The 12,262-nt window shown below is 44.3% G+C and overlaps 1 protein-coding gene across 1 annotated transcript; it reads left to right on the forward strand.

Annotated features, from left to right (window-relative positions):
* Window positions 1-3,238: 3,238 nt before the first annotated feature.
* Window positions 3,239-4,797, forward strand: SIT1 (signaling threshold regulating transmembrane adaptor 1). Its single transcript, XM_060013402.2, has 5 exons — window positions 3,239-3,363; window positions 3,491-3,626; window positions 3,713-3,771; window positions 3,859-3,920; window positions 4,012-4,797. The coding sequence occupies exons 1-5, from the start codon at window positions 3,291-3,293 to the stop codon at window positions 4,243-4,245; spliced, it is 564 nt and encodes a 187-aa protein (XP_059869385.1). The 5' UTR covers window positions 3,239-3,290; the 3' UTR covers window positions 4,246-4,797.
* Window positions 4,798-12,262: the final 7,465 nt, after the last annotated feature.

A 12,262-nucleotide genomic window follows, 5' to 3' on the forward strand; every position in this document is an offset into this window, starting at 1 on the left:
TTTTAAAAAGTCTCCTCTTCTATATAACAAAATTATTTTCAGTAATAATCAGGAAATGAAACAACAGTGTCCAGAAAAGAAACTAATAAGGGCCAGAAATTCAAACAGTGAATTATTTCTTTTGTTGAACTCTGTAGATACAATCTTGACGATATAAAAAAAATAGTTAAAATTAAATATACATTACAGAACAAGAAAGGGTAATGGGTTAATATTTCTTAGTTACATTATTGTATTTTTTGAGAAAGGGGCAAAAAACTTATACTTACATTTAACCTGAGTAATGGATAACTCTAATTTCTTTTTTAAAGTTAACTTCTGCAAATTCGTCAGAAGTAATTTTTGCATATTCCTATTTAATAGAGAATACAGCTAGATTTGTCAATCTCCACGCACAGTTGATTAAAGAATGCCTTTTACTAATTTTCATATCAAAAAAGTTTCTTTCACATGAAGCAACAGACATACAAATAGGAAAAGAAAGTCTTAAACATAAAGATGTTTGGCAAAGATTCATTAAAATTCCATTTGTCAGTAAATTCCAGAAATTTTCAATACAAACAAAAACTAAGTGGTCACCTAGAATGACAGAATTAAAGTACCTCAACGTCATTTTATTTGACTTTTTAATCACTGTGCTACCATTGTTCATTGTAAATCTACTGGTTAAATGCAGGACTGTGTAATATCATAGGAGACAGAAATTGTGCCCAAACCAAAGAATAACTCCAAATGGTTAAGAACTAATTCTGGCTATAAACACATGTAAAATGAACCTGTTTGTGTCAGGAGCCAGTTGTATAACTGGGCGTTCTACAGATTAACTTCCATGTAGATTATAATAGTTTTTTCTTTTTTTTTTTTTTTTTCTGGCCGCACCACACCGCAGGCAGGACCTTAATTCCCCTGACCAGGGATGGAACCCTCATCCCCTGCAGTGGAAGCATGGAGTCTTAACCACTGGACTGCCAGGGAAGTCGTAGATTAGAAAACTTCTAAAGGATAAGTAATATAAATGTGCTAATTTGAAGCTTATATAGTAGTATTAAAACTCATCAGTAACTACAACAATTTAGAATGTAGATCTACAAAATATTTTTGAGAAAGGAATATTTTATCACTGACATTTTTTAGAATTGCTGAAACTTGGTGATAATAAAAAAGGACACTGATTTTTAGTCAGTTTTGTTTTTAAATTCTCTACAGACAATACCCTCTTATTGCCTGGAGGGGCAGGATCTCTCCTGCCATCCCCATCCTTGGCACATTACTGCAATGATTTTAAATTTTTAAAAAACATTGTATGGGCCAGACAAAACAGATCTCTGACCTCTGGTCTAAGGTTTATATTTGGAACTTAAATCCCTCTTCCCACATCAACAGCCTCCCATGTGGTTGGGCTGTTTCTGGGCAGGGCAGGTACTCTGCTGCTCCCTGAAGCAAACAAGTGGAAACACAGGGCTGTTTCCCAGGACAGATCTGGGGCAGAGGTTGCTCTAATTCAGCTAACTTTTTTTTTTTTTAAGCCATCTTTAAATTTATTTTCCAAATATGAATCTCAATTAATGTTCATACACTGTCATTTAGCTTCAGGCTTTTTTAACCTAGAAAAAAATTCTCTTTTAAAAAATACATCTATTGAGGTATAACTGACAAACAATAAAGTACAAACAAAGGTGCACAATTTCATGATTGCTGACATATGTATAATGCATGAAAGCACAAGCATCACCAAGGCAATGAAAACATCCATCAGCCCCCACTCATCTTCAATCTAGAACACTGCTCCTGTCCCTCCCCATCTCTGTTTTTCATGATATTGACTTTTAGGAAAGCTTAAGGTCACTTGTCTGGTGGTGTCCCCCATTCTAGATTTGCCTAATTGTTTCTTCATAATTTGATTCCCACTGAACATTTTTGTCCAGGACATCACATGGGCAATGTAGAGTTCCTCCCACTGCATCCCATTAGGGACACAGAACATCACTTTGGGCACCTGGTTCAAGAGGTGTCTGTGAATGTCATGATGAAGGTCCCTTTCCCTGTCATCATCACAAGTGGTCTGTCTCTGGTACCCTGTTCCTTAACAAAGGCTTTGACCACCCGTGAGGATTCTTGCTGGCTCAGTGATGGCATTGTGGGTAGCAGATGGTGGTTCTCTAATTCTGCACAACTACACTTCACAGTTGGCATCTTCTCTAAAGAAGACCTTTCCTTCCCTGACTCCCGCTCCTGTGTTTTTAAAGGCACCCTTGGGTTCATGAATTCTTTTCCTCCATCCAATGTGTGTAACCCAATATCTTCCTTTTTGAGGTCCAAAGTGTGCTGCAATGTGCCAGTAGAGCCCTTCACCCTGCCTCTGCATCCTTCTGGGTCCTAATTAGTTTTCAAGTACATCACTGCTGTCAGATATGAGCTTTCATTCTACTTCTTTCCTGAGAGTGGACCCAGAGCCAAGCATTTCTCCATGACACCCTGACTGACTTTATTGGTGAAGGACATTGAAAAATCAAGATCTGGGGAAGTAAACCCTTTTCCATGTTTGATGTAAAACATTTGAGGGTGTACATGTTAAGAACTATGAAGGATCTGAATCAGCTAACTTTTGAGCTTGACAGCTCCTAGGGACAGTTTGGATGAAGTGGACCAGGGGGAGGGAATCAAGCTTCCTCTAGCCCCCAAACTATTATACCAATAATAATAACAACGACAAAGGTCATCTTAACACACGCCCCTCGGGTCAGCCTTAGGGTGTAGTGGGACTGTAAGTACCAGGGGGCCCCCTCATCACATTTCACTTCAAAACATGCTCACTGAGGAATACGTTCTCTGTTCTCTGTCATGGGACTCAGAGTTGGAGAGAAAAGGCATACACCCTGTGGCAGAAAGGAATCTCTGTCCTAAGGCCTGGCTTCCTTGTCTTGTCGCTCCCGCCTCATGCCACTTCTGCCCGCCTTGGGGTCTTCATGAGCTCACCTGCCCAGTGGCTCAGTAAACTCAGGCCTGCCTCTTCTCTGGCCGAAGTTGCTACAGGGTACAGGGGAGAGATGGGGGTGGGGGTGGAAGCCCAGGAACTGCTGGGTAGTGCAGGTGCAGGCACAGGGTGGTGTCTTTGTTCTTTCACTCATCCCTCCCCGCCCCCTTCCTCCCCGGAAACCAGTAACTTTGCCACCACCCGTATTGGAGGTGCTGAGCCGTGGGGGGCCAGGCCCAGGGAGGGGTGGGAGTAAAGGGGGCTGCCGCAGCTGTGTTGGGCCATAAATCAGGCTGACCCCTTGGCTCAGGGCAGGATGCCTGCAACTTTGGCTTCTGTACCAGCAGGTCTGAGCAGAAGTGACAACTACACGGATCTGCTAGCGCCTGGTGAGCTGGGCGGGACAGGGGCAGGGGGAGGGGTCACGTGGCTCCATGTCCCACCAGCTGGGACCTGGAGGGTTAGGCTGGGCAGTAACACACACACACACGCACCCCCATCCTCTCACAAATACAGGAATCCCCTCCTTGACCAAGGCCTGGGGACTATGGGCCCTCTTAGGGGCTGTGACGCTGTTGCTTCTCATCTCACTGGCTGTGCACTTATTCCAATGGACTAGTGGCTGGAGCAGGAACCATCCGGGACAGGGACGGTGAGTGGGGGGCAATAGAGATGGGTTGATCGAGCGTTCCCCCTTACCAACAAGCACCCTCTCATCCCCTAAACTCTGTGTTGCAGGCCTGGAGAGTCTGCGGAAGAGGTCCCTCTGTACGGGAACCTGCATTATCTACAGACAGGTAGGAAGCTTTCAGAGGGTAGGGGCACAGTGGCCAGGGTGCAGGGGGAGGAACAAGAAGTGACCAGATTCCTGTTCCCTGTCCTAGGACGACTGTCTCAAGAACCGGGGCCAGACCAACAGAATCCAACACCTGGAGGCCCTGCCAGGGTGAGTCAGTTGTGGCTGAAGAAGAGGGGAGGGAAGGTAGTGGGGGATTTTTCAAGGGTCCAGTGAACTTCTAACAGCCTTGCAACTCCAGGCTGCAGAGGAGGTGATGCGCTATACCAGCCTGCAGCTGCGGCCTCCTCAGGGCCGGATCCCCAGCCCTGGAAGCCCCATCAAGTACTCGGAGGTGGTGCTGGACCCTGAGCCAAAGCCCCAGGCCTCGAGCCCCGAGCCGGAGCTCTACGCCTCAGTGTGTGCCCAGACCCGCAGAGCCCGGGCTTCCTTTCCAGACCAGGCCTACGCCAACAGCCAGCCTGCACCCAGCTGAGACAGAGGGCCTGGCACAGTGGGGCATACAACTCCCCCGCCTCCTCTGTTGCCAGGGTTACTGCTACCCTGTCTGGGGCATGACTGTTTCCCAACCACCCCCTAAAGACAGGCAGCCATTGCTTAGTCACAGGAGTTATGCTCCCCGAACTTCCTATCTGAGCTGTGAGGGAGACATCTCAGAGGAATGGCAGGCCCCCCGTTTCTTGAGGGTGGAGGAAGCAAAGGCAGTGGCCCCGTCTCCACCGTTTTTTTCCCTCTATCTATTCCTCTCAACCCCCAAACTCCCAGGTCCTCACTCCTTCCGGAGCTTAACCCGATCCTCCCCACTCTGGCTGCCTCTTAGTCTACCCCTGACACCACAGTGTCTCCTCAGACACAAGAAGTGGGGGCGGGGGGGGGGGTAAGAGTCTGAGAGGACACAGATGGGCATCCTCCTCAGGAGCCCACAAGCTGGAGGGGTCCTGGAGCTCAGTGACCTGAGAAACCCAAGCCTGGTCTCTGACTTGAGAACCCTGGCAGAATACCAGTCTCCATCCTGCCATCTCTGTTATGTGCCCAAGTTTTTAAATAAAACTTCTGAAAAAGTGTTTAGATTTCACCTAGAAAGCCACACACCTGCAACAGGCCCCACATGGTGGGGCGGTGACCTCTGCTCTCTGCACAGAGCACTTCTGGGAGCGTCTACCTGGGAAAGAGGGGCCAAGAAGGGCCGCAGCATCAGTGATGCAGGGGTGGGTGCTACGGGTGGAGGCCGGAGCCCAGCTGCTGCGGGAACGTCCCCAGGATTTGCACACAGAGCCTCCCCACTCCCATCACCTGCGGTCTGCAAGTTTCCCACCCTCTGACCTACTTTCCCCAGGGCCATCATACACAGCCTGAGGGCTGGGCCATTTTCCCCTACAGCCTCTGTAGATCTCTTGACAGACCCTACTGAGGTTTGAGCAGAAAAAAAGGGGAAGCTGAGGCTTTTACTTCCAAACTTCTCTCCTTCCTACTTAGAGTCCCAGAGAAAATCACAGAGAAGGGAACCTTGAGCCTGAGACCAGCATGGTGGTCCCAATGAGAAGGGCGACACGCCTCTCCACGCACACACAATAACCCAAATGCCCCAGGGTTCCTGGACCTCTGAGGACCCCCAACCTGGGCCTCCCCAAAAGAGGCCCCGGTCGCGGTTAACAGCTGGGGCTGTGTGGGAGGGAAGATGACTTTGGGGGTGGGCACCGGATGAGGGGAACCGCGGGCAGCGGGATGTGGGGTTCTGAGGGCTGCGGCGCTACAGACGGCTCAACGTGTCCGCGGCCTGGGAGACGTGACGCCCTGACCTTGGAAGAAGCAAGGGGTCCCGCCAACCTCCTGGGACGAGCCGGGAGCCGCAGCCGAGGTCTTAAACGCCGCCAAGTTAGGAAGCCGACCTCCGCTCCCCGATCTCCCTCTCCCCGCGGGCTTCCGCGGCGCCCGAACCAAGCCCCGAGCGCCCCCGCCTGGTGCGACGCGGCCTCGTCACCACCTCTGCGCAGGCGTAATGCTGCCCTGCCCACAGCATGCTGGGAGATGTAGTCCAGACCGTGCGGGGCTGACCCCGAAAGTCTCCCGGGGCTTCTCGAAGCACTGGCCGTGTAGCTCTCAGAGCTGCCGCCTCCCCCGTTCGCGGAACCTAGCGGACTCACTCTGTCTGAAGCTGGGTGCTATTTGAACTTTGTTCTCCTTCCAGTTCTCGAGGCCTGGACCCTCTGCCTTCCCCCTCCTACAACCCTTGAGTTTTTCTTACCGTCTTATCTCGCCTATCACCGAGGCTCGTGCCCTAGCCTAGGCCCTCAGGACTGAACGCCAGGACTGTGGCAACTTACTAATTGGTCCCTGAGTCTAGGAAATAAGTCGGGGCAGCCAGATCCGCCTCAGACACCCTTGCCACATCTCGCTAGCTGATCAACTCGTCTCACGAAATACCTGGTAGTTCTCGCCCCTTCCACAGCTCCAGGTGCTTTCCCTAGCAGCCTACCTTCCCTCACTGGTGTCTGTTTCCAGCCAGAAGGAGAGCCCTGTCCTCGGCAAATTCCCAGGGGCGAATCCTTAGGGGAAGCCACCAGGGCCCGCGGGGGTGGGGGTGTGGCCCCGCGTTCCCCCTCTTCCTGAGATTCCGGCTGGGAGAACAGGGTTACGCTCAAGGCTCAAGATGCAAAGAGTCAGGGTCTTTGGGTCGTCAAAGGCTCAATGATAGGAAGTTCTTAAGGAATTACTTATAGGTGGGGAAGGGCCTCGAAGGCCCTTCAGTCAAGGCCCCTCCAACGTTGACCTTGCTCTGCACTGTCAAGATAACTCTAAACTTACAAGCTGGTTTTGTCTACAAAGGAGGGAAACAAAGCTGGGACACGGAGAGAGACCAAGTCTTAATGACTTCATTTGAAACCTTGAATCCAGCCATGCCCAGAGCTAGACCCGCCTACTGAACTTTTTGGTTATGTAAGCTAATACAGTCCCTTTTTTGCTTAAGTCAGACTAAGTTAGATTTTCTAACTCTTCCAACCACGAGTTCTGACTAATTCTGTGGGGAAAGACCAGCTGACCAAGGCCAGCTGAAGATGCTAAACCTCATTGCTCAACTCCTCCACCAGCCACCCTCCTCTGATTTAATACTTGAATGTGCTATCATGCCATTTGACCCTAAGAAATTTCTGCATACTATGTGAGTTAACCTAGCCTCTTGCCAAGCTTTTACATTTCTATAGAATTGTATAGCTGGAAGGAGGCTGACAGATCTGACCCAAACTTTTACCCACTGCAGGAACCACACTGTGAGCTTCTTCTTAAACACTCCCAGAGATTCGGAGCTCACTACCTTACCAAATGCTGCTTTCCTATCTTTTTTATTGAGACTTTTTTTTTTTTGGCGGGGGGGAGTAATATCTGCTTGCATGTTACTTTTCACCAATTCTGCCTCCTAAGCTACAGGCATAAAATCAGTCTTCTTCCTCCTGTACATGGCAGCCCTGGAAGAATTGGAAGCCAGCCTTGCTGGATGGCCTAAGCCTTTTTTCCCCCCTTCTTCCCTGGAAGAGCTTTCTAAGGTTCCTTTTACAGTTCTTTTATAGACCATATTTGCAGCCTACTCATCCTTCCCATTGTTTCACTTGACTAGAATCTCTCTTAAAGTGTGGTGCTAAGAAGGGAATATAATACTGGCAGCAACAGTGGGGAGCCATCTCTTTATTGGGCACTAAATCTACAGGGACTTTGTTGATAAGGAATACACTCATTTAGCCTAGCTTAAGTAAAGGGGTGTTTATTGTAAGGAAACCTGGGGTAATTAAGAGACTGGATGGAATGGGAATCCCAGAACAGTGGCTATGATCTGACTGGGCCTGTGCAGACTGTTATTGGATCTCAGATCTTGGCATCACTGGGGACCTTGGGACAGGAGGATGTGGGTCTTCACACTCCTGCTCCTCCAGTCCTGTGACTCAGATTCTCCGTCTCTGCCTCTTTTATTTATTTCCCAATTTCTTCCCACTTTGCTAATTTGCATCAGCATCCCTTAATGTATATTCTCTACTTCATGCTTCTGTTTCCTCACAACAGCTTTGTATGTCCTCCTCTGTCTCATAACCTCAGTTAAATGTTTATAGGAATAGTGTGAGCACATGATAAAAAAAATCAAATACATCTGAAGGGTATACAACAGTGGTTCTCAACCAGAAGTGACTGTACCCTCCAAGGTTTATTTGGCAATATCCGGAGACATTTTTGGCTGTCACAATTGGAGAGGGAGTGCTATTGGTCTATAGTGGGTAGAGGCCAGGGATGCCACTAAACACACAGATCAGCCAATCTCAACAAAGAATTTCTGGCCGCAAAAGTTAAAAATGCCAAAGTTGAGAAATCCTAGAAGAGGGGGAAAAAGCAAAGTAAAAGGTTATAGTTCCCAGAGGCACCTACTATTAATGGCTTCTGTTTTTAAGTCTTTTCGTGAATATCACTATATCTGTCAATAATACCTAGACTACCCAGAGCGAGGGGATTCTGGGCATGTGGCCACCCTACAGAAGCTTCCACACCCCCCAACAGCTCCCAGCTATAGGTGATGAACTTTTTTTAAAAAAGTTAATTAATTTATTTTTGGCTGCGTTGGGTCTTCATTGCTGCACGCGGGCTTTCTCTAGTTGAGGCAGTGGGGACTACTCTTCGTCGCGGTGCGTGGACTTTTCGTTGCAGTGACTTCTCTTGTTGGGGAGCACGGGCTCTAGAGCACAGGCTCAGTAGTTGTGGCGCTCGGGCATAGTTGCCCCGCGGCATGTGGGATCTTCCCTGACCAGGGCTCAGAACCCATGTCCCCTGCATTGGCAGGCGGATTCTTAACCACTGCACCACCAGGGAAATCCCTAGGTGATGAGCTTTACGTGGGCTCTGCTGAACTCCTGGCTGAGAGAATTCCCTGCAGACAAGTTTCTGGAGAACAGTCTCAGAGCTAAGAGCAAAGACCTTCAGGAAGGCAGCAAGTCCCAGAAACAGCCTGCTTCCCAGGAACAATGAATGGCTTTACTGAGTTTCCCTGACTCTCCAAAAAACTCATGGTGGATTGACTTTCTCAGCCCTTGAGGCTGGGAGAATGCAAACAAACCAGAGGGCAGAGAGACCAGCTGGAGGAAACAGATGAACCTCTGACTGAAAAAATGAGAGCCTGGAGGAGGTATGTGTGAAGCTCAAACACAAAGGATTTCCCTGAACATGAAAATGTGATATCAGAATTAAAAATGTCCATAGATAAATCAAAGGAGAGGATAGTCACTGATAAAACTCAAAAACAGATCTAGAAAATCAAATAGATGAAATATCTCAAAGCATGGAACAAAAATATGCAGATGCAAATCATGTGGTGAAAGATGGAAATTGGAACAGACCCAGGAGACTTAACTGCAAATTCTGAGTTCCTGGAGAAAAAGGAACAGGAGAGGAGTGGTCATAGTTAAATAATAGATGAAATTTCCCTAAGCTGAAGAAAGACTCAAGTTACAGACTGGATTGGTAGGAAAAGACACACACTTATGAAGGCAGTCGAAAGGCACAAACTTCCAGTTATAAGATAAATACTAGGGATGTCATGTACAGCATGATAACTGTAACTAACACTGCTGCACGTTATATATGAAAGTTGCGAAGAGAGTAATCCTGAGTTCCTAGTACAGGAAAAACATGTTTTTCTATTTCTTTAATTTTATATCCGTATGAGATGATGAATGTTCACTAAACTTATTGTAATAATCATTCATGATGTATGTTAATCAAATCTTGATGCTGTACACCTTAAACTTATGAGTGCTGTATGTCAATTATATCTCAATAAAACTAGAAGAAAAAAACTACACACTTAGCCACATACAGGTTAAAATTCCTAAGCTCTAAGGATATGAGAACTCTTACACATATGCAGGGAAAATGAAAGTTCTTTCTTCTTATCTGCTACCGTGGAAGTTAAAAGACAGCAGAACTGAATTTGAGTTAATGAGAGAAAAGGCCTGCGACCCAGAACCAGCCAAGAAAGAAAGAAAGATATTTGAAGATTTGCAATAATCACTCAGTAGCTCATCTGAGAAATACTTTTAAGAGAAGACTCTAATGAAACAACAAATGAATCAGAACAGACTTCAAGATAGGGGAAGATGAAGAGAAGAGGAAAGAAAGCAGTGGGGAGCAACGAACCATGATCTATGTATTTATATCTATATCTCTATGTATTTATAACGTGTAATAAAAATGCTAAATAAGGACGCTTGGAACAGATGGAACACACTGTGAGGGAAATTCTAATAATGACTAAATTATCTCAATAAAACTCTGGAATCAGGTAGTGGAGATAAGGGGAAGGTAAGTGTTCTAGCACTTAAGTGGCGAGGGGTTGGGAGGATGAAAGAGAGAGGGAGGGGTAGTGAAAATCATCTAAAGACCATATCTTATTCGGGTGTAGAGGAAGTAGAAGATAAATCGAGTAGGATGGAAATAGCTGTTCTGGGTTCACACACTAGGAGAGTCATGTGTGCCTATATAGAGAGCAGGGCAAAGGATAGTAACTATTAGTAGAATGATGAACTCCAAATAACAAGGGGGGAAATGGGACGAACGGCCATTCATTCAATCCAGCAAAGGTAAAGAAAAGAAGAATTCACAACAATGTTAAATTTAAAAACAAGAAAGATGGAAATAAATCAAATACATCACTCATTACAGTAAACACAATCCAGCAAAGGTAAAGAAAAGAAGAGTTCACAACAATGTTAAGAAATTTAAAAACAAGTAAGATGGAAATAACAAATCAAATACATCACTCATTACAGTAAACATGAGTGGACTGAATTCTTCCATTAAAAGTCTGTCAGACTTGGTTATAAATCAAATTCTGGTCCATATTATTTAAAAGAAACACACTTAAAGTGATGAAGAAACTTTCAAAATAAAGATGTGGGAAAGGGATACTAGGCAGATAAACAGAAAACCGCGGTAATGCTGATATCCAACAAAGGGAATTTAAGTTTCAGGCTGAAACTGGTGTGAGGACTGCTTAGAAAGCGGTAGGAGAGAACTTTTGGGGTGCTGGGAATCTTCTGTATCTTGACTGTGGTGGTGGTTACATGACCAAATACATTTAGCAAAACTCATAGGATTGTAATTTAAAATTGATAAAATTTAATGTATGTAAAAAACTTTAATATATATATAAATTGCAATACAGTAAAGCTGGTTTTAAAAAGTGACAAAATTACTGTGCTCGCAAAATTTAAATGCTGAATGAAAAAATAGTGTAATACCAGAAACCATCTCAATTACCCTGTATCATATAATATATTATATCCCTGAAATACCATAAAGATAGCAAGCTTTTAAAAAGAGAGGTAAAATAAAGGGAATAGTTATTTCAAAAAATTAGAAAAATAGCAAGGAAAGAAACCAAAAGTAATCAGGAAATAACAAAAGCTGACATGAATGAATGGAAACAAACAAAAATACTAAGAAGCACAAATTTTTTAAAAGTTCTTTAAAAGTGCTAATAAAATAGAAAAACTTCTTGCAAGCCCAAGCGAGGAGAAAAAAAGAGAGAGTAAAAATAGAAAACATTAGTTATGAGAAAGAAAACATTATTACAGTTAGAAGAGAGAATTAAAGAATTATTAAAAAGTGCAACTTAAAATTACTCAGCAAACAATTTGAAAATTTAGAGGAAATGGATACATTTCAGGAAAAATATAAATTACCAAAATTGACCCAAAGAAAGAGGAAAGGTTGAATGGTTCAACTGATCTTAGAAAAAACTAGAATAGAAAGGTAATTAGGGATCTACTTTTGGAAAAGACTGCGTTCAGTTGGTGCCACAGCTGAGCTTTATCTAACATTCAATGAGGGTAATTTCCATGCCATTTAAACTTGTCATAGAAAAAGAAGAAAAGCTCCTATATTTAATACATAGAGCCAGCATAATAACTTAATACTGTTCCTAATAAAAACTCTAAGTAAAAAAGAATACTGCTTAAATATATCAGACTTTTTACTAAATAGCAAGTACTGTTCTTAATAGTGAAACACTAAAATCACTTTATTAAAATAAAAATGTAGACAGAAATGTAGCCTGTTATTATCCTCATTGTTTAACGTATCTTGAAAGTTTTATCAAATGCAGTAAGACAAAGGAATGAATTGTTATGATTATCTGAGAAATTATAAAGCTTTTTTTTTTTGCTGATATGATTATATTATCAAAAAATTCCAGACTAGTAAAAAAAAAAACTAGTAAAAAGGCAATACAATTTGGAAAGTTGACTGGATACAAGATAAATATAATGAAAACAAATTGCTTTTTTCCTATTCTAGCAATAAGCATCTTTTCAAATTGAAAATGGGGAAATATTCAATTCAGTTATAAAATTATAAAATTCTTGGATAATAACAATTATAGTCACCATAATGCCATGCACTCTTCTAAGCAATCCTCACAACACCCTCTTGAGATCAATTACTATTATCATTCTTAT

The sequence above is a fragment of the Delphinus delphis genome, chromosome 6 (genome assembly GCF_949987515.2).
Source record: "Delphinus delphis chromosome 6, mDelDel1.2, whole genome shotgun sequence".
Classification (NCBI taxonomy): domain Eukaryota; kingdom Metazoa; phylum Chordata; class Mammalia; order Artiodactyla; family Delphinidae; genus Delphinus; species Delphinus delphis.